At 41.8% G+C, this 21,417-nt stretch overlaps 1 protein-coding gene across 9 annotated transcripts in view; it reads right to left on the bottom strand.

Annotated features, from left to right (window-relative positions):
• rxraa (retinoid X receptor, alpha a) overlaps positions 1 to 21,417 on the bottom strand; it is a 99,931-nt gene that overhangs the window by 36,227 nt on the left and 42,287 nt on the right. For all 9 annotated transcript variants that reach the window (XR_010015035.1, XM_063011998.1, XM_063012002.1 and 6 more), the window contains exon 3: positions 9,733 to 9,965. Coding sequence is in view for 8 of the 9 variants with exons in the window: in XM_063011998.1 (XP_062868068.1) it covers positions 9,733 to 9,965 (233 nt within the window). In the remaining variant the exon portion in view is untranslated. The remainder of the gene's footprint in view (positions 1 to 9,732; positions 9,966 to 21,417) is intronic.

The following is a 21,417-nucleotide window of genomic DNA, read 5'->3' as shown; positions in this document are numbered from 1 at the left end:
TCAGCAGATAAGTCCCGCTGAAGTGCGGGTTCACACGAGGCTCTAAATCTCCTGATCTTTGGCGAGACTTCGCTCAGAACGGCGTCCCTATAGGACCCGAAAGTGAGTTAACTCCATGTTCTCCTGACAGACCTGCAGTGCATGTTGTGTTTGCTTTGATGGTATCAGCGTAGCTCGCTGAGTCGTAACAGGATGCGTTCGGCCTGATTTTGGACATCACACCGAGCAGCAACTGAAGAAAACATCTTTACCCGAACAGAGCCGAAGCTCTGAAGCCCTGAAGCAGAGGCTTTAACAGAGCTGATCCTGTATTACAGAGCGGGAGAACAAAGCTCCCTTTGCAAAGGACAATTCAGAAGCTAGCGCATATCCTGCAGCTAAAGATCAACATACTCGACAACAGAGCTAATAACTCTGTGGCTACGCTATAATAACACTGTGGCTACGCTAATATGCTCAATTCAAGTATCTTAAAATCTGTTATTTCAAAGCTTTAGGGCAACCGGCTTACTGTTTTCTATAAATAATTGTTTAATGTATTTACTAATATATTTACTAATAAAATGTCAGATACATTTACATTTACTTTAATTATATAATAATGAATAATATTTAATATATTTTATAATTATTCATAATAATTAATTATAAATATATTATATATTAATATAATTAATATTTAATATTTTAATATATTTATATTATTTAATAACAATATTAATAACAATAATTTTTATAATAATAACAATATTAATAACATATTAAACTAATAATATTTTAATATATTAATATTGTTAATATATGAGTAATTAATATAATTAATATGTAACATTTTAATATTCTACTATATTTACATTATTTAATAACAATATTAATAACAATAATTTTAATAATAATAATAATAATATATGAAACTAATAACATTTTAATATATTAATATTGTTAATATATGAATACTTAATATAATTAATATTTTATATTTTATTGTTTTAATATATTTATATTATTTACTAACAATATTAATAAAAAAGATTTTAATAATAATAATAATATATTAAATTAATAATATTGTAATATATTAATATTGTTAATATACAAATAATTAATATAATTAGTATTTATAATTTTATTGTTTTGATATATTTAATATTTGATATTATTTAATAACAATATTAATAACAATTATTTTAATAATAATAAAATAATATTAATATACTAAATTAATAATATATTAATATTGTTATTATATGAATAATTAATGTTTTATTAATATAATTTTTTCTATATATCTTTAAAAAATACAAAATGAAACTCATTTGTATGTATCTGATTTTGTAGGTTAAAACAGTTCATCAATAACGGCTCGTAGATGCTTTTTTAAATCAGTGGCTCGGTTGTAAGTGGGTGTGAGTGAATTTGAGATAAATTAGGAACCAGACATTCACTGAACAAAGCCACTTCAGCCACAACCGCCGTCTCTGGCTGTGTCAGTCTGCACACGGTTAGAAAAGCAACACCGCCACATGGAAGTGTTCCAAACCTCAGCCAGCACCAGCCTGGAGGCCACTGCGCAGGGTTCAGGGGCCAAACCCTGGTCCTGATGACCCCACTTACACTCTGAGCTCTGACCTTTTACCCCGTAACCCTGATACTGACCCCGTCAACGAGAGTGTGAGGGAGATTGCTGGCGGTGGTCCTGAAGCTCAGCATGGTGCTTCCTTATTCTCCAAAGCGCTGAGGAGTTCTGACAGCTACACACCCCTTCAGATTGATTAAGGGTTTGTTTACACTGGCGCAGATACACGCAGACGCACATTTCTGCAAATACCTCAGGGCCACTATAAATGGTGGGGGGTTGGGGGGATGGGTTGGTGGACAGTTCCAGCTGCTGCAGTTCGTCTTTATTCTGGTCAGGGACGGTGTGGATTCTCATTGGTTGCTAGACTTTACATTCTCATTCACACACACTCGCATGTACAGGTAATTAAGAGTAGCCAATCCACTAATTGGAATGTGTACTGGTGAAATGTAAAGAAAAGTTTAGCATTTACAGCTAAGTTACTCAATTGTAATGAGGACGATAGAGTGAGAGTCACCACCAGACTGAGGGCGCATTCACATGAGAAGCGACAAAACCGTGAGCCTCATATCAAACAGTTCGTCTCATTGGAGGCACTTTAAAAAGGTCAGCAGCAAACTGGGTTCAATCAGGTGGAAACAATGACAATGACACAACCGGTGCAAAAGGGTTTTGCTGCTTCTCATGTGAATGCGCCCTGATTCTGGTCCCAAGTGCAAGTGCTGGACGGATTTGTGGACGGATGCCCGCAAGGTGCAAGGTCGGTCTTTTCCTCAGAAAAGCTCTGGTTAGCTTTAGCTGTGCTATTGACACTGTTGGCTGTGACTGAGAGAAAGGAAAGGTTGACGGATTTCGTCATTCCAAATAGAAATTCAGCCTATGCTGGCTGGTCAAAGGATGGCTGATAGCATTGCGTGACTTTCCGTACGCTATACAGCTCTCTGTGAGATGAAATGATCAGTCGGTGATTCTGACTCTGATGTTTACGTATCCTTGCAGTTAGTTTTGACACAGTAACGTAGCACGAACGCTCATTCCCGGAACTCTACCTCATTCTTCACATTCCTGTGATTGTGAAACATTTCTGTTTATAAAAGACCCCACGATTAGTTCCTCAGTGAGCGGATCCTGCTCAGATTTGATGTGCTGTACCGGTCAGAAAAACATCATCACCATCTGCTCTGCTGCTGGGGTCCGACTCGCGGGATCTAATGGTTTAGATCACGGTAAAGCTAAGCCTTTCCAAATATGTGTCCGGCATGTGCGTCGCTGAGCTGACAGAGAGGAATTAGACTAAATTCTGATATTACAATCAACTCTCTAAGATGTTTCTGAAACAGGCATAACAACGCTGCACTATAAAAATACTAGCATTTCTTTTTATAGGTATTACAGGTATACGTATGCCAGCACGAGGATTACATGCAGTTTCTGTGCTTTCACTCAAACCAGCGTTTCACTTCTGGCATGAAGACAAAACCGTCTGTTAATCTGTGAGGCGAATTCCCATGCGGAGATTTACTCCAGTTAGACAGTAAAAAAAACCCCATAAATTCTCCGTACAAGCACTGAATGTGTGAAATTACCTGCTAGACAGGATCAAGTAATGGAGTTGAATAGAGATAGAGATTATTAAAATGTTTTGTCTTTGTGGACTAAATAAACACAGACAACGTGGCTACAGGTATGTGGATAGCTAATTAGTGGATTTAGGTTTCAGCACTGGTTTCATTCACACCCAGTGCTGACGTGTACGAAACCCTAAACCTTTCACAACACAGACGCTATAAAAAGCAGACAAATACATTTACATTTACGGCATATAAGGGTTAAGGGCCTTGCTCAAGGGCCCAACAGCAGTAGCCTGGCAGTGGTGGGGCTTGACAGTGACCTTCTGATTACTAGTCCAGTATCTTAACCACTAGCCTAATACCAAACCATTCCTTCCCCGATAAAGTCAATAGTGTCTACATATCTTTCCTAACCTTTGCGGGTACTAACTGAAAACCTAGTGAGCTGCCTTGCTGCCTAATGCCTACTGATCAGCTGCCTCAGTAGAGGGATTCTAATAAGACATCAAACTCATAAGGCAGATTATTTAGATGCACTTATTTACTTAGACATAGATTATGGTGATTACATCAGCACAGTTTTAGCTTACTATGCTAACACAGTTAGCCTCAGGCCATTCAAACCAATGGGCTGAGGCGGCACACTAGTATAATTACACCTTTATACAAATTAAAAATCATTGAGAATTTATGTACATTTGAAAAGAACTCCGTTGGTTGCTCCGCATTCGTCCACCACATTTACAATCTTTGGCGATAACAGTTGTGCCGCACTGAATGCTGGGATTGCCTTCAGCGCTATGGAAGCGTTGGACGCTCCCTCGTTATTCAGTCAGATAATCATTTCGAATTAGAGCAGCTCAGTAGGAGCATTTTAAGGTATCTAAGAATTTAGACATGCCCTCTTCTCAGGAGTGTAGGATGACGTACACAGATTGCTAGGTTTTCAGACAGACCCCAAGAGTACAATTGCTAGAAACATAGCTGCTCCGCCAAGTTGCTGGGCTTTGAAGTATTAGGATTTAGGATTAAGGATTTGGAGCTCAGAAATTAGCCAGTTCAGGTGGTTTCAGGATCTTGTAAGGATGAACCTTGGTCAGCTACTATGATGCAGACCCAGGATATACTAAAGAGATTACATTTTAAATTTCACAGTTGGCTCAGGTATGTAAAAAGATCCTGAAGGAGAAGTTCAGAACCTGTGGCCAGACACAGAGAAGTCTGGAATGACCCTCCCAGTCTGCCTAACCCCTTGCCCCAAGTAGCTGTTCTGCAGGACTAATGGAATCCAAGTTCCTGATATCTTTTTGGAGCCCAAAATTGAAAAGGTGATCAGGCTTCCACTTGGTTTCTTGGAAATGGTTTCCACTTTTTTCCCCAAATAAAGCCTTGCTCAAGAGTCCAACAGCGGCTGCTTGGCAGAGCTGGGGCTCAAACCCACAACCTTCAAATTAATTAGATTATACTACACTTCAGTAATCTGATAACAGGAAACTCTTGATTTTATTTAGAACACTGTGCCGAACAGCAGCAATAATTACATACATAATTACATTTGATATCAGTACTTAATTATGATAAAGCAACAATAAACCAGCTGCAGGGCAGGGATACTCTGGACAGAGCGCCAATCCAATCTATTGCAGGGCTTCAGAATCACACGCTGCTCTCAAAATATCACAACCCTTAGTACTACTGTGCTTTAGACGTATCCAGCAAACGTCTAGTCATTTCAGCCAACAGTGAATCCGTGAACATCCAATGATTTGAAACGTCTGACTTTTCGTTCTTCCCTCCTCTGCCGTCCCCTCGAACCCCAGGATCACCTCAGAATGTAAAATAACAGACATGTTTTCTTCATTAAGTCCCTCTCCTATTCGAGGTCACCGACCGCTCCACATGTGCTAATACTCCTCTCACTGCTTCAGATAGGCTGGATTTATTTTGGAGCTTCTACTGAGGAAGGGATCGGTGAGCTACACATAAAACAAGCTTCTCTTGGACAGATTTTTGTCTGTAATGTAATGAAATGTTGTTCCTGTGAGAAGGTAATACTAAGATTTTTTAAGTTACTAAGACATACCAAGCGAGCAGGACTTCCAGTTCAGTAGTTTGATCATTTATTATTCAGTTTAGACTAACATGGTTAGGGTAGGAATCAGATCCCACTAACAAAACCTGACTGTAAGGCAGTGGTAGGTAGGGATGTAATGATGCACTCTACCCACGATGCGATGCAATTCACGATACTGGGTTCACGATACGATTTTTTCCCGATTTTTTAAACTGAAATTGAAGACAAATTATTATTAAGTTTCCTTTTATTATTTCTCTTAAAAAAATAAAATAAAATACTGTATTTGTGATTATCTTTTATTTATCTAAATAATGAATGTCCTTTTAATTCTGAGGTAGGTACAAACTATGTAAAACAATTTAGAATTAAGCCCAATTTGGCTGAAAAACCCTGAATCTGGCAACCAGGCGTATAGCGCCAGTGACGTCAACCAGGCAAGGTGTATAGCGCCAGTGCCCTCTAATGTTTAAAGTAAATATCGATTCATTTTACATGTCAAATCGTTTTGAATCGTGGAATTTTTGAATCGATTATTAACTGTCTTGTGGTGCATCGTTACATCCCTAGTGGTAGGGCACCTTTTATATACAGGTACTGTTTATACTGTGTGAATGTTACGCCTCCCTAACAGTCAGTATATTTGTGCTGTTAGTTTGTGTGCTCCTCCCAATATGTTCTGTGTATGGAGAGACACACCCTGATCCGCACTTTTTTTCCCATCCCTGTGCAGGTGCCATCAGTCAGCCAGCAGAGGTCGTAATTGCATTAGTTATGAGAGAGAGACCCTATCCGGCTTAATATCCCACCCCTATCTGAACAACAGGCCAATCATTGCTCATGTGGCCACTCAGCCCAGCTGGGAGGCAGAGCTGAGACTCGATACGATGTGCTACCTGAGCGGTCTCGAGGGACCTTATCTTTAACAAGCTTCGGGACCCTCTGCCATTAATGGCCATCGCTGGTTGAATATATTATGTTTTGCACCATGTTATTGCACTTATAGGAGGAGTATTTTTGAAGTAATGAATAGAAACTGTTATTTAGAGTATACAGTCCGATGAATGGTCACTGGTTAGAGGGTCATTGGTTAAATATGTTCAAAACAAACCCCACTCCGCATCTGAAGTAATTTTTCATGGTCACATGATAAAATTGTACTTAGTGTTGTTGTTTTTCCACAAAAAAAACAGTACAGCTAGAGTTACTTTCATAGGCGTGTGTCCACGCCACAGTAACGCCACAGTGACTGATTCGGTTCTGGCACTGGTAGCTCCTTTGTTTGGGCTTTCCCTTCAAGTCCGTCCTGCACCTTCATCTCCAGCCTCTGACAGAAACCACAGACATTGTATGAATTACACACAGATCCCTTCCAGCCAGATTTGCCGCACGGCTGTTAACAATGAAAGGCTTTACTGTAACCGCAGTGCGTTCGGGAGTGTGTGGGAATGATTACACCCCTGTGTCGAGAGCAGAGCCTGAACACTCCATCAACTCTGGAAGTCGAGCGTACACGTCAGCTATGCAGGGGCCTGGTCTTAGGTGTGAGAAAAATATCTGAACGGCACGGAGATAAATAACGGTCCTGTTATTTCATTCCAGCGGATAGTTCATGAGAACCGGGCTGCTCGGTTTGTCCACTCACAGCTTCACACAAATGGAGATAAAAATCACTTTTGCTTGTGTAACCGGTCTGATTTTTGTATCTCAGTCCTGTACACACAGCTCTATTCACATCCATGTTGTGAACTTTACGGCCATCGCTGCTTTCTCTATCCTCGACAACTTGACACGCCCATGAATGACGCCATGGTTGGCACTGAAAACCCAGTATTCTTCGGTTCCAGGTTCAAAATCAAGCAAACCAGAATGGAGCCTGTTCCACGCCGGTGGAAAACGGGCATCTCTGAGACACCTTCTTTGGTTCGACAAGTTTCTTCCCATGTTTGTCCTTGTTGGCTGTAGTTTGAGGCTGGAATTGTTTGGTGAGCTTGTTCATGGTCTGGAACACAGATCTTCTTTGCCTATTTGCATTTTCTTCCATCTGACTGCATAATAAATCCAACTCAGCTTGTTTACCTCTTCTGAGCATCTTCTGTGCTTCACGTCGAAGTTTCCTGCATTCATCAAAGGAACGCTTCCTTTTTATCCAATCAGAAGTGTCACTGGAAATCCAGTTCTTGCACTATTTTCTTAGCATCTTTCAGCATGGCTCCTTCATCTGCTCAAATCTGTTAGCTTGGTATTGCTGGATTTGCTTCTTTTTGAATCTTAGCTTCATCATCCATCACACGGCTCTTTTGCGCGCCTGTTTAGGCCGTGCCACGACGCTACTACCCAGCGAGTGTGTGTTTACGAGTGCCTCAATGGAAATGAGCTGTAGTTTGACATTTTAAAATAAAGTACAAGCCGATCTCCACTGACATCACCGGCACATTTCTACACTAACAGTGTTGGGCTCCTGAAAACACCTTTTATGTTTCCGTGCTGCCACTTGCACAAAGGACGCTTTATTTGGGATGACGTGTTGTTGGAGATCCTAACTGGCAAAAAATCAAGTGTGAGCAACCAAGTAATCATTTTTGGGCAAGAACAAAAAGTGCTGGACTAGATCATACTCTGGGACAGATGCCTGAATTGTAAGGTTAGCTAACATGTCCTGATGACAGATTCTGGTTCTCCAACCAAGAAACACCAGGCTGAACCAGGCTGATCAACCACATCTTGTAGGGTGATGTGGTTGTGCTGTTTAGATGAGCTTTCTGAAGCAGAATCTGACACATCCACACACATCAATAGGTTGTGCACATTAAAGAGCTTTATTGACACAGAAAATGCTGGGCAAATTGTCAAAAATGTGTCAAAAACAAGCTGATCTAACAAGGGATCTTCAAAAAGTTTCCGCACTTTTATATTTTGGTTGAAAGTGGTGAGGGTGGGAGGAGTAATCGGTCATCGGTCATCACATGAAAATCTTCTTCCTCTTAAAGCTTCTTTGAGCGTCCAAAAAGGTGGAAATCAGATGGCGCTAAATCCGGACTATAAGCGTCTCTCAGTCTCTCAGACACGACCGATTATTACTCCTACTACTACACCCTCAGCGGTTTCTACCAAAATATAAAAGTGAGGAAACTTTTTGAAGATCCCTCGTATTAGAAAGTGAAACTTCATGTGTGGCATCGTTCCACAGACCTGTTGTGATGTAAATGATACAAACAGCCCACCGGCAAGCACAGTGAATTAATGATGAACACGGAAAACACGGAGACGCTCACAAAAGCCTTTTGTTGAAAGCGCTACAGGTGAGGCAGCACCTGCGCATCAGCGCTCCACTTCTCACTGAAGGAATTTTAGATCTGGCGTCTCGGTGCGGGTGCTTTGTGAGGTGATTTGCAGGTGTAAGAGATGACAGGAATAAAAGTGAGTATATATATACTGAAAACTTACTCCATGTAACACTCTCCACTAGCATTGAACAGATCTCACAATGATGAGAACAGTAACTCTCATTGTTTAGTGTAGTCACAAAAAAAACAAGATGGTACCAAGGTTAGTTCTTACTTTTTTGTAGGAACTACAAACCTCAGTAAAACCAGCTTGAGTTCTGGAAAAAAATACCAAAAAAGCACTGGCACTTGTTATTTATTAGCCTCATTACCTCTAAAAGAAGGTAATGAGAGGATTCAGCTCCGGGAAAGCTGATAAGGCCGGTATTTAGCAATCCAGACCAGCTGCCCTGAATTATCTATGCACTCTGTCGGCCCATGAAGGCATGGCAGGTGGGAATGGTACTGTAATCCATGCCCCCTGCTGGAATATATGGCAGATGAACATATTACAGTTAGTGCTGTGTTTAGGGGTTTACATATGAAACCTGAAGACCAGAAGGACCAGGCCACAGAGAAGCTCTTTCCACACTCCATTACACTCATGAACAATTAAACATAGGACACGTGACCAATAAAGCCTCATTCTGATTCTGAAAACTACTGCCGTACACATTCAACGTACACAAGCTTTCAGCAGAGAACTTTCACATTTCCATGTTTAATTTTGTCCTAAGTGCACAGTGTAAGAAGAAAGACGGACGTGTGGAGCTGATCTACAGCCTACAGATAAAATAATGTTGTTATGCTATAGTAGGGCCCTTAATCCATCATGATGAATCTACTGCAGACTGAACAGGATCATATAAAATGGAAACAAAGCCGGTTACACAGCTACAGAAAGGACACGAGCTTTTATAGTGGATAAAAAAAGATTCGTCCTTCATAAATTCTCGTATTTTAGGAAAGTTTTTTCATTTTCAGATTCAGATGAGAAAGAAAACTGGGACACAAAGCTTTGAAGTCTTAATTGCGGTGCCTAATTTATGGAAGTACAGAATGAAAGAGAGAAAAGTGGGAGTGGGAGTGGGGTGAGGGACACAGGAACAGGAAAAAAAAAAAAATACACATAAGAAGAAAGAAGGATTCAGGAGACATCAGTGAAACGAGCCGTGGGCCTACCTGTGGGCTTACGCTGGGCCCGTACCCCATCCCCGGCGAGGCCATGGAGTGCGGCCCCATGGGCGAGCTGATGACGGAGAAGGGTGAGCCCAGGCCGTTCATCGAGGAGCTGAGCGTGCTGATGGGAGAGTGCAGGGATCCGGAGGCCCCGATGGAGGACGGGCTCAGTAAATGAGGGTGCGTGGGTCGGTAAGACGTAGGAGAGCTCAGAGGAGACGAGGTCACATGAGAGTCTGAGAGACAAAAAAAGAAGAGGAAACATGTTAGTTCCGGTAACCTGCATCTGATCCTTGCTTTCGGTCACTGTTTTTGAAGTTATGCGTGCTCTCTCGGCATCTTTGTGGGGTTCCTACCAGTTCCTCCCAGTACTCGTTTCCTCTCACCTTCCATAAACATGCAGAAGGTGTATTGGCTACTCTAAACTTTAAGTTCAGACTCCCAGCGCTGGTGCGCTAGTGTAATATCCCGCTGTGCCATCTGGGCGCCCCATGAGACTTTAAAATGAATGTCCTCAACCAGGCGGTAGGAGATACTACAACAGCATGAACAAGGTGAACCCTATACAGCCTTCTCACCCTCAGACACTGCCAACTGTATCCACAGATTGCTTGACCAGGCAAACGCACCACGAGAACCCGGGTTTGAGTACCTGCTAGCTCACCCTAGTACTGGAACTTTTGTTTTTAATACAATGTTGTGACAATACAAAGTGGAACCAACGTTCCCACCAAGCCAAGATGCTGCAGTGAGTGTTAGATGTGTCAGAGCATCTCTAAAACTGCAGCTCTTGTGGGGTGTTTCCAGTCTGCAGTGGTCAGGATCTATCAAAAGTGGTCCAAGGAAGGAACAGTGGTAAACCAGCAACAGGGTCATGGGCGGCCAAGGCTCAGTGATGCACGTGGGGTGTGAAGGCTGGCCCGTGTGGTACGAGCTACTGTAGCTCAAACTGCTGAAGAAGTTAATGCTGGTTCTGATAGAAAGGTGTCAGAATACACAGAGCATCACAGTTTGTTGTGTATGGGGCAGCAAAAGGGGGGGGGGGGGGGGAGGGGGCGCAACACAATATTGAGAAGGTGGTCATAATGTTATGCCTCATCGGTGTACAGTAGATAGTAGATACTACTAGACACTACTAGAAATAACAAGAGAGTCTGCCGTGGTTTTTGAGAACATGTGGATGTAATATCTATAATTAGATTAGCAGAAGGAATGTAAACACGCCAGATCCTCTCTGTTTCGAATCATCTTTTATCCAAAAATGTGCAATAGACAATGAAAAATGTGCACAAATGTGCAATTAGCTTCATAAACGACAACCAATTTGTCAAGTTGCCATTAAAAACCCGACGCCTGGTTTGGAAAGGCCTGGCAACCCAGTCCTGAGAACATTTCGCAGATATCTGCTCTCTCTTTTTCTCACGATGTCATTTTCATGTCAAGTCATTCCTGGCTGGGAACTGAAACGAGTCGTACAGGATGACTTGTGAAACCAAAACTCCAAGAAGCCTGAAGCCTCATTAAGAGTTTTTTTACCTGCACACAACCTGGATAAGCTCGGCTCTGAGACGAGATAAGAAAATAGAAGGGAACGGACTGGCGGTTCTCCAGCTTTTCTCCTCGCCAGCAGTCAGCAGTAAGAGAAGGAGATGAAGATAAAAACAGACATACAAACAGATATACAAACACGCACCTGACAGCAACATGGCACATTAAACAGATTAATCTGTACTGGAAAGCCTCTGTAAACGCTCGACTACCAAAAATACTAAAATATAATACTTCAAATACATTTCTATTACCTGAGAAAAGAACAGACTTATAATTGAAGTCAAAAGAAGCCAGTGGTACTAAACATTTAGGTCAAACTAAAAAGGACCTCAAGAACCTGGATTGTAACTCAAACTGCTCAAATTTGGACCAAATTTTTTACACGAGTGGAGCTACAGGCTTGTGGTTGTTTTCTCCAAAACCACTCACACTAGCACTTTACACAGGACAATGGTAGCCAAGTAGGTAGAGCTTTGGGTTATCACTCAGAATATTATCAGTTTAAATTCAGGCTCTGCTATTAAGCCACTGTTGGGCCCTTGAGCAGGGGCTGACCCTGCGCTAAAATAAAATAATAATAAAAAAAAATTTATAAAATAAAATAAAATAAATAAAAATTATAATAATATATAAATTGTTGCTGCCTTTCTATTACCATTATTTATTTGTGGAATTTTAAAAATAATTATAAAATTATTTCAGATATTATATATTTAGTCTAATTTATACAAAAATTAATTTAAAAAATGTTAAAATTTTTATATTTGGTTCTTTGTGCTGTTTTATTTTTTAAACACTTACAAAAATTTTTTTTATTACAAATGAATTTATTGCTAATTGTGAACGGTTTCTAACTGACCTTATTGAAATAAAATCACGATAAACGTTAAATATAAGACAACCGAAACGTACAGAGTAAAACTCATTATGTTTATGTATTACGCATTAGAAGACACTTATAACTTACTACTGTGAACAAATACACTCTGTGCAATTGAGGGTTGGAAGCCTTATTACCCAAGAGTCCAACAGTGGCATATTATAGGTGGTGAGGCTTAAACCAGAGAGCTTCAGATCAATTGTCATCTTGTGCTCTTAACTACTGAGCAATGCCTAAATTCAGAGTGTACCGCTAGACTTTAGACTTCAATTATTAGTGAGTTTCTAGTCGGCAGTAATTACACGAACACTACAGATATAACAAACACAATAAAGGTTCTAAAATACCAGAATATTAGTTTAAAGCGAGCAGATGTTGCTCTCAGCCTGCCGGACTCTAACATGAGTGTGTGGGAGCAGTGCACGGACGGGAATATTTCCTCACAGCACAGTTCCTGGCTAACAATGTGCACTAACCTTTCAGCAGATCCATCATAATGCATCGAAAAAATGCAACAGGGAGTGAAGACGAGGGGGGCGGTTCACTCCCGTCACGTCTTCCTGTCACCCAGAGACCACACACAGATATAAATACACACACTGTTCACCAGCCCGCCAACAAGCCGCCTGTATGACTAATGTGCACGCCGGAATAGGAACTGAACGTTGCTTATTTAATGAGTTTCCTCGTTTGGAGCCAATCAAAACTAAAACAACTAAAACAACTAAGTTTGTCTGGATGGAATGTAAAATAAAAACCAAAATCCTCGATCCTAGACCTATGAACAATGTATGGCTGCCATTCTTACCAAGTGCTCATGACAATACTGGGCTATTTTTCTAACAGGTAAACATTTATGTGCAGCTACGTGCTAGCAGATGCTAGCAGCTCAGGTGGAGGGCTGGCCAGAACCTAGATGGTGTTTATGCTCTGGAGCTAAAAGTAGTTTTGACTAATGATGTTTGTCTGAATGATATTTGAAAGTTCTTCCACTTTGGGTTTCATCTTTGACTCACAGACTGACGGTGGACTAAAAACCAACAAGTCCAGCAAAAACAAGTTCCCATTCGTTTTATCTCCCTCGACTAGTTACATCAGCCCCCGGGAACAAAGCCGCCTCGCATTCCTGCAAACCACAAATCATGTTAAAATAGGTCCGTAAACGATTTTAATAGCTTTCTGCATGCTCGACTTGTGGGCTCAGTCATGAGAGACGGGACTCGCCGAGACAAAAAAAAGCCTTCAAAACATTCGTCAGTCTTTCATCGAGCTATTTTATCATCAGCTAATAAAAAGGCAGTGAGGTGAAGCCTGGGTATTCAGATTCTGAACGATCGGGCCGGACACAATAGAGCCATCAGGGCCTTAACTGCCGGAGAGCTGGAGGTACCTGAACCGTCTCTGTAGGGTAGAATGCATTCAAATTCAAGTTTCTGATGGTGTACCTTTCCTGTCATGAGTGGAACCAAAGTGTGTAAAACATGACGTTAAATCCTAATAAATCAATAAATATCAAAATCAAAACATGGATTACAAGTAACTACCATCAGCTTAACATTTAATAAATCACTGACCATGACAGGCACAGTCGTTAAAAAACAGGCATTGCCATTCTGGCTTACCAGTACATACCCAAATAAGATTGTAGGAATCAAATGCAGATGGATTAAATAGTAACAATACATGTAAAAACACTGTAAATTGTGAATTTTAGACAAGCCAAGTCCAATGTATTTATACATGAACGTTTTCTAGAAGCAACTGTACAGAATTCAAGGTCTAAACCCTAATGAGCAAGTCAAGGGTGGCAGGCAACACAAACAATCCATCACAATGAAACACAAAACGTATATAATATAATAATAATTAATAAAAATGGTGGCAATCTGGTCCCACTGTAGTTTACAAGATGTAACGTAAAGCCTCCACAAGGGAGCGTTCATGTACAAGTTCATTTTGTATTTTCGTAACCGCTAATCCAATTATGGTCGCAAGGGGGTGCTGGAGCCTATCACAGCTTTTCAATGGGCGCAAGGCACACAGTAACACCCTGGACGGGACGCCAGTCCATCGCAGGGCAGACACACACACACATTCACCTTTAGGGCAATTCTGTGTCTCCAATTAACCTGACTGCATTGACTGTAAGCTTGACCCAAAATGGTTTGCACTTAAAAAAGTCCCAGAAAAACCTGGTCAGAGCACGTCACCTCGATTAAAACCAGTTCAGATTCTGGCACATGAGGACGTGAGGAGGTGAGAACACACTCAGGGTGACTCGCTCATCCACATCTGCTATTTACAAAGTTGTTCGGTGACGGACGGCGTGTTTTGAAGCCCACGAACGGCAGGTCCGGGCGCAGATGAAACAGAATTCATTAGCATTTCTCTGAAACACACGAGTTTATTCATGGCCGATGTGACGAACATGTTTTTCCTGTTCAGACCTCCTCCTGTGTAAAAGGACAGGGTGAAAAACAATGTGGACTCAATTATTTATTAGAAATTAAGCAACAGAGAGCCACACGAAGGTTTTAATAGTGGGTATTAATAAAGGGGGTTTATTACTGTGCAGCAAAAAGAAGTGCATGGTCAAAAGTATGTGAACACCCTGAATAAATGAGTAAATAAATAAAATACTAAACAATACTGAATAAATTATATGCTGAAAAAAGTTTGGGGAAGGCTTTGTTTTGTTATATTTAAGCCTTTGGCAGATGTTTACAGTCCAAAGTGACAAATAAGTGAAACCGTTTGACCTCAACCTCTTTGAACACCTTTAACATGAATTGGTGACCCATACATGGGAACCCTGGGAACTTGGGGCAAAATGCCGGTCCATTTCAGGGCATCACACACTCCAAAAAGAAACTCCAAATTGTCAAACACACTCTAAAATACCCTGAAACCCTGGATGAAAGACCCTGGAGGAAGTCCTGGTCCATACCAGTCCAACACTAAACATTAAACATTACACCCCCAGGGCCAGTTTAGAGTAGCCAATCCACCTACCGGACATGTTAAGGAGAAGAAAGCATGTCAGACTCTATAAAGACAGAAACTAGATGTGATCATTCTGGAGCTTGAAAAGTCCAGTTTACTAAGCAGAGAGGAGAAAGTGGAGGAGATTCGCTCGGCTGAGGTTAAGTGCAGATAAGGTGCAGATTACACAGCCTATCGCTGCTCGCTCTGATACGGACTAATTGTCCCGTCGAACCTGCTGATACGAGCCGTTCCACGAGCCAAAACACACATGGCCGCACGCGGACGTTTTCAAAACGACACGACAATGCGCTGTGATCTCAGACCTCAACGAGCCGCATGATATCAGTACACAGTGTTGTAGGATTAAAGTGTACGATTCATTTCCCTTTCCTGCAGCTCGGGACCCGAATCGTTCGCTGGAAGGAGGCCAGACCAGGAGCGCTGGAAATCTTTACCGTGATGTACAGCTACGACACCAAGAATCCCACACTGATAATCAATAATAACTGATTTGTTCCTGATTTATTGCGTATATTTTAGCAGACTCTTTTATCCAAAGCCACAATAGTGACACAATGATTTAGGTTTAAGGGCCTTGGTCAGGGGGCCCAACAGCGGCAACTTAGGGGTTTAGGTATCATAGCTGCTGAGTTTCCACTGCCACTGCCTAAGTTACATGTATTGAGCGGAAGGGTCCAACAGTGGCAACCTGGCAGTAGTGTGGCAACCTTATGATTACTAGCCCAGGTCATTAACCACTGATCTAACTCTATACCTGCAGGGATTAATGTAAATGTTTCACATGTCCTCCCCACGTCCTCCCGGGGTGCCGCTGGGTAATCCTACAGATTCCCAAAGACTTTCCTAATGTGTACAAAGCAAGTACATGGGTGAGTTTCAGTGCCCAGGTGGTGCGGCGGGATATTCCGCTAGCACACCAGCACTGGGATTCTGAGCTCCCCGGTTCGAATCTCGGCTCTGCTACTGGTCGGCTTGCCCCCTCTAGCGGGCACAATCAACAGTGCCTGCAGCAGACTAAACTGGACATCAAGTCTGCTGTGTGAGAAAAGACCGGACTAATGCCCACTGAGGCACGGGCGAAAAAAAGGGGGTGTCTGAGTGGGCGTGGGGCAGGCAAATATACCCTCCTTGGACACGATCGGGATCCCTAGTGAACAAACACTAATTGGTTATGTTAAATCTGCAGAAAAAGGGAGAAAATGCATAAATAAAATAGAAAAAAACCCACATTTTTATTGCTAAACAGCCAAAAGTCAAATTTATTGTACTTTTTTAGCATAAGAAAATGGGTTAAAATGACTGTCCATGGTAATCATTCACACACTAGAGATAAAGTAGTAAAGATTAGGAAACCTAATGGACTGTTACTAATACTAACGATTTAGTCGTGACTATCACATTTCCTGTTATCTAATCTATTTTTCCTTTAAACACTCAGTGAAAGAGAAAGCTAATGCTAAAAAATTTGCACGCATGAGTCCAAAATCCCTTTCAACAGTCAGATTATTACCCCTCAGCTCCTGTATGTAATTTCTGCAGGTGAATGGAGTCCAGGGTCTCAGTCCCACATCTAAATAGCCTGAGAGCAAACAAGTGGACGAGTCCCCGCCGTCCCCGATCCCCTCCGAAGTGCCAGCCGCAAACGTGGGCGTGATTAGATCTGGGATGTAATCTGACATGGGAGATAATTATAGGCAGCAACCTGTGGCCTTCTCCCTAAGGAGTCTGTACCAGTCTGTGTATCTGTACCCAGTGGCACAGCGTGAAGCTAATGCAATACCAACACAGTGAGTCAAACAGGGAGTCGTGCATCCACCAGAGACTTCAGGAGGAAAATCATTTGTTTGAAGTGTGTAAAGTGTAAGAGTTGGTGTTTATACATTAGCATTCATTTCAGTACCGTCCCGGGTGGCTCTGCTGCTGAAGGACACGGGCTACAACAAAATCACACTGCTATAATGACGAGGGGTATTACAGATCTCTGTGTGTGTGTGTGTGTGTGTGTGTGTGTGGGAGTGTACGTCACCCCGGGCCCCTGCATTAGCTTGTTCGATCACATAAACAGCACATTCGAGCTTCCGGCAGAACTCTCTCTAGTGTAAGGAGCTTAAAACGTTACACAAACCTAGAAATGAAAAGCAGAACACATACCAAATTCAGGATCTAATCTAAGTGTGTAAATATAAAACATATGAGCATCGTCCCTCGCAATAGCGTTCCCAGCAATATCGTCCCCAGCAGTATCGTCCCCAGCAGTATTGTCCCCCGCAGTGTAGTCCCCTACACTATCGTCCCCCGCACTATTGTCCCCAGCAGTATTGTCCCCCGCAGTGTAGTCCCCTACACTATCGTCCCCCGCACTATTGTCCCCAGCAGTATTGTCTCCCGCAGTATCGTCCCCTACACTATCGCCCCCCTCAGTATTGTCCCCAGCAGTATCGTCCCCCACACTATCGTCCCCCTCAGTATTGTCCCCTGGCCGTGACTGGCTGTCTGAGGACATGATTGGCTGTCTGAGGATATGATTGGCTGTCTGAGGACATGATTGGCTGTCTGAGGACATGATTGGCTGTCTGAGGACATGATTGTCTGTCTGAGGATATGATTGTCTGTCTGAGGACATGATTGGCTGTCTGAGGACATGATTGGCTGTCTGAGGACATGATTGGCTGTCTGAGGATATGATTGTCTGTCTGAGGACATGATTGGCTGTCTGAGGAGTGAGGATGGCAGATTGGTTGTCTGAAGACATGACTGGCTGTCTGAGGAAATGATTGTTTGAGAACATGATTGGCTGTCTGAGGAAAAAGGAAGGCTGATTGGCTGTCTGAGGACATGATTGGCTGTCTGAGGATATGATTGGCTGTCTAAGGAGTGAGGATGGGCAGTTGGCTTTCAGAGGATATGATTGGCTGTCAGGACATGATTGGCTGTCTGAGGAGTGAGGATGGCTGATTGGATGTCTGAGGACATGATTGTCTGGTTGAGGACATGATTGGCTGTCTGAGGAAAAAGGAAGACCGATTAGCTGTCTCTGGACATGATTGGATGAGGACATGATTTTCTGTGTGAGGAGTGAGGATGGCTGAAGCTCTGTGGTGGATAGGCGCAATGTCCAGGGTATTCCTTCCTTCTGCCCAGTGTTTCCCAGTGGAACTGGACCTGCTCTGAGCCTGAAAATGATTGCTATATTTTTGACCTAGCATGTTTACTCACAGGCACTCAGGTACAGTCTACTGCTGGAATTGAGAGTTGGAATCCACATCGTGAACATGATTGACATGATCGGCTGTCTGATCGGGGATGGCCAGGGACCCGTGACGGCTCGTTGCCCTGTCCCGGGTGTGTTACTGCATTGTGCCCAGTGACTCTGGGGACACCAAAGACTGCCATGGACATTCAGGTCCTTTGCAAGTGTTCGTCATTCCTAAACTTGAACTCTTGAGTTATTTTGGATAATTTCAGTAGTGAAACACTCGCAGGACAAAAACATTGTATATTTTTTATTGAATTTATTAGAATAATACTCATATTTATTTGCAGTGAACTCTGGTGCAGCGCTGACCCTGCTTTATGAGGCTCAGGGGGAGTTCGGCCGTCTGCATCAACAAACGTGTCGAATCGAAACATCAAAAATCAAAACAATGCAGACGTACCTATTAAAATAAAGAAAACCAGAGCGGTACAGAGAGGAAGCTGCTGTATAAACAACACGAAACGATCTGCACCCAACACAACAACAGTGATTCATTCAGACAATTATCACACTGCCACCATGATGACAGCACACTGGGGAATTTTTCACTTTCTCTTTGGGACGTGTGTGTGCGTGTGTGTGTGTGTGTGTGGGCAGGCAACAGACTATTTCTGGAAGGACTGTGTACCTTCTGTATTGCAGATTGATGCCAGTGCTTCTGTACACATGTTCGACGGTACCTAAGTGAGACTTGGACACGGCGGTGTTGGGCTTGGCGGGGGAATGTATTATTCATGTAGCGGGGTAAGAGAAAAACATTCTTCGTGGGCATTTAGTGCCCTAAAAAAGTATTCAACCCCACAGGTTTAAGTCTATGTGCACAGTGCTTCATTCATTCTTTCATTGCTTCAGACCTCGACCCTGACCGATGAGAGCCATACCCTTTTAACACACGCCCCCTCTGACACAGGTGCAGTTGCCAACCACTTCTTTTCACCTGCACAAGGAGGGTTAACACAAGGATCGCCCATCTCTGTTATCCCTGCGCTCTGGACCGAGCAGAGGTTTTGTGTTTCCTGTCTGCATGTGTGTCATTACTTATCGCTGTATTCGTTCGTACTATTATTAATATTATTATTATTAAATACTTGTTTACAGCACTGTATGTGAGTGTATGTGTGTTCGAGTGACCTTGGCTGTGTTTCAAAGCAGATTTCTTAGAACAGACCCTCTAAAGGGTTTTGGGAAGATCATATCACGGCCTATTAACTGTGTATTTTAATTAGTGTCAAATGATCCCAAATATACAGTATGTGCGTACGTGTGACAGGAAAGTCCGCCGGGCCCGACGGGAATGCACGCATCACAACAGGGGGCCGATGCGTTGTGATCCCCTCCCGGCGTCCTCCCACCGGCGCCCAAAGAGCAAACAACTGCGCTGAGCCCGAGGGTGCTTCCGCCTTCCAAGACAAATAATCAACATTAAAGAGGGAGTGCTCGCTATTTATGAATAATGAGATCCACACACACACACACACACACTTACAGTGGACCCCACAAGCAGAAGCATTATAGAGTTTCATGAGAACACGACTCTGTTTTTGCTGGTTTTAACAGTAAGGAATGCTGCAGGGAAGTCGAGTCTAGACGACCAGATCATCTCTGATAAGATACACATTTATTATAGAAAACAAAAGACGCCAAACATCATTACCATCAATCATCATCATCATTACAGGAGCTCTTCAGGGTGTCCATGTATAATACAAAAACATCATTTAAACCCGTGCAAACATCTCCTCTCATCTCTAAAGCTCTACAGCATCCTGTATTATGTGGTAGGAGCCAGGATTGGACATTTGGTCAGGTTGATAGATTTATTTATTATTTCCTTTCTTCCTTCCTTATTTATTTATTATTTCCTTTCTTCTGTATGTATTTATTTTTATTTCCTTCCTTATTTATGTATTTATTTATTATTATTTCTGTTCTTCCTTTCTTTCTTGCTTATCTATTCATTTATTGTTTCCTTCCTTCCTTATTTATTTATGTATTTTTAGTTTCTTCCTTTCTTCCTTCCTTTCTTATGTATTATTTCCTTTCTTCCTTATTTATTTTATTATTTATTTTATTATTTATTTATTTATTTATTATTTCTGTCCTTCCCTTCTTCCGTATTTATTTATTACTAATTCCTTCCTTTTTATTTATTTCTTTATTTATTATTTTTCTTCTTTTCTTATTTATTTATTATTTCTGTCCTTCATTCCTTATTTATTTATTATTTTCTTTCCTTTGTTATTTATTTATTATTTTCTTTCCTTTGTTATTTATTTATTATTTCTTTTTTCTTTTTTTCTTTCTTCATTATTTCCTTCCTTATTTATTTATTTATTTATTTATTTATTATTTCCTTTCTTTCTTTCTTTCTTTCTTTCTTCCTTCCTTTCTTATTTATTTATTTATTATTTCCTTCCTTCCTTATTTACTTATTTATTTGGATTTGATGCCATGTCAGCCTTAACAAAATCAGTTTTTCTCGCTCTGCTACTTAAAGTCCTTGTTTGCTGTTCTGGGACTGACTGATACGACTGGATTGGTTCAAACCAGAACACCAGTTGAGCGAGAGGTGATGGTCAGTGCAGGTGTTTCTCCTCTCTGTACACTGTATCTCTTGGCATCCGTCAAGTTCCTGCCAGGCACGTTTTCACGTTTTTGGCCTGAGAATGGCACCGACATCCTGCCCTCAGCTCACACACCTGAAGTTCAGGCCTCACACAAACAAGCATTTAGTGTTCATGCCAAACGCAGCGCAGATGCACCCGACGCCGAGTCGCTGACCGTGTTCCTCTGCTGCGGGCTGGACGCCAACACACACAGCGAGAGCTGCAGGACATTAAAGGCTGGAGGGGTTTTTCTCCATGCATGTCATGAGACCCTTTCTGCTCTGACTTGCAGTTTAAGATTAGACTAACAGGATAAACCTGAGTTATGAGGGAGGGGAAGAAAGCTGAACATTAATTTAAAAGAAAGTGGTTTATTTATTTCAGCTAAT

The sequence above is a fragment of the Trichomycterus rosablanca genome, chromosome 16 (assembly GCF_030014385.1).
Source record: "Trichomycterus rosablanca isolate fTriRos1 chromosome 16, fTriRos1.hap1, whole genome shotgun sequence".
Lineage (NCBI taxonomy): Eukaryota > Metazoa > Chordata > Actinopteri > Siluriformes > Trichomycteridae > Trichomycterus > Trichomycterus rosablanca.
This window is presented reverse-complemented; position numbering and strand designations above follow the sequence as displayed.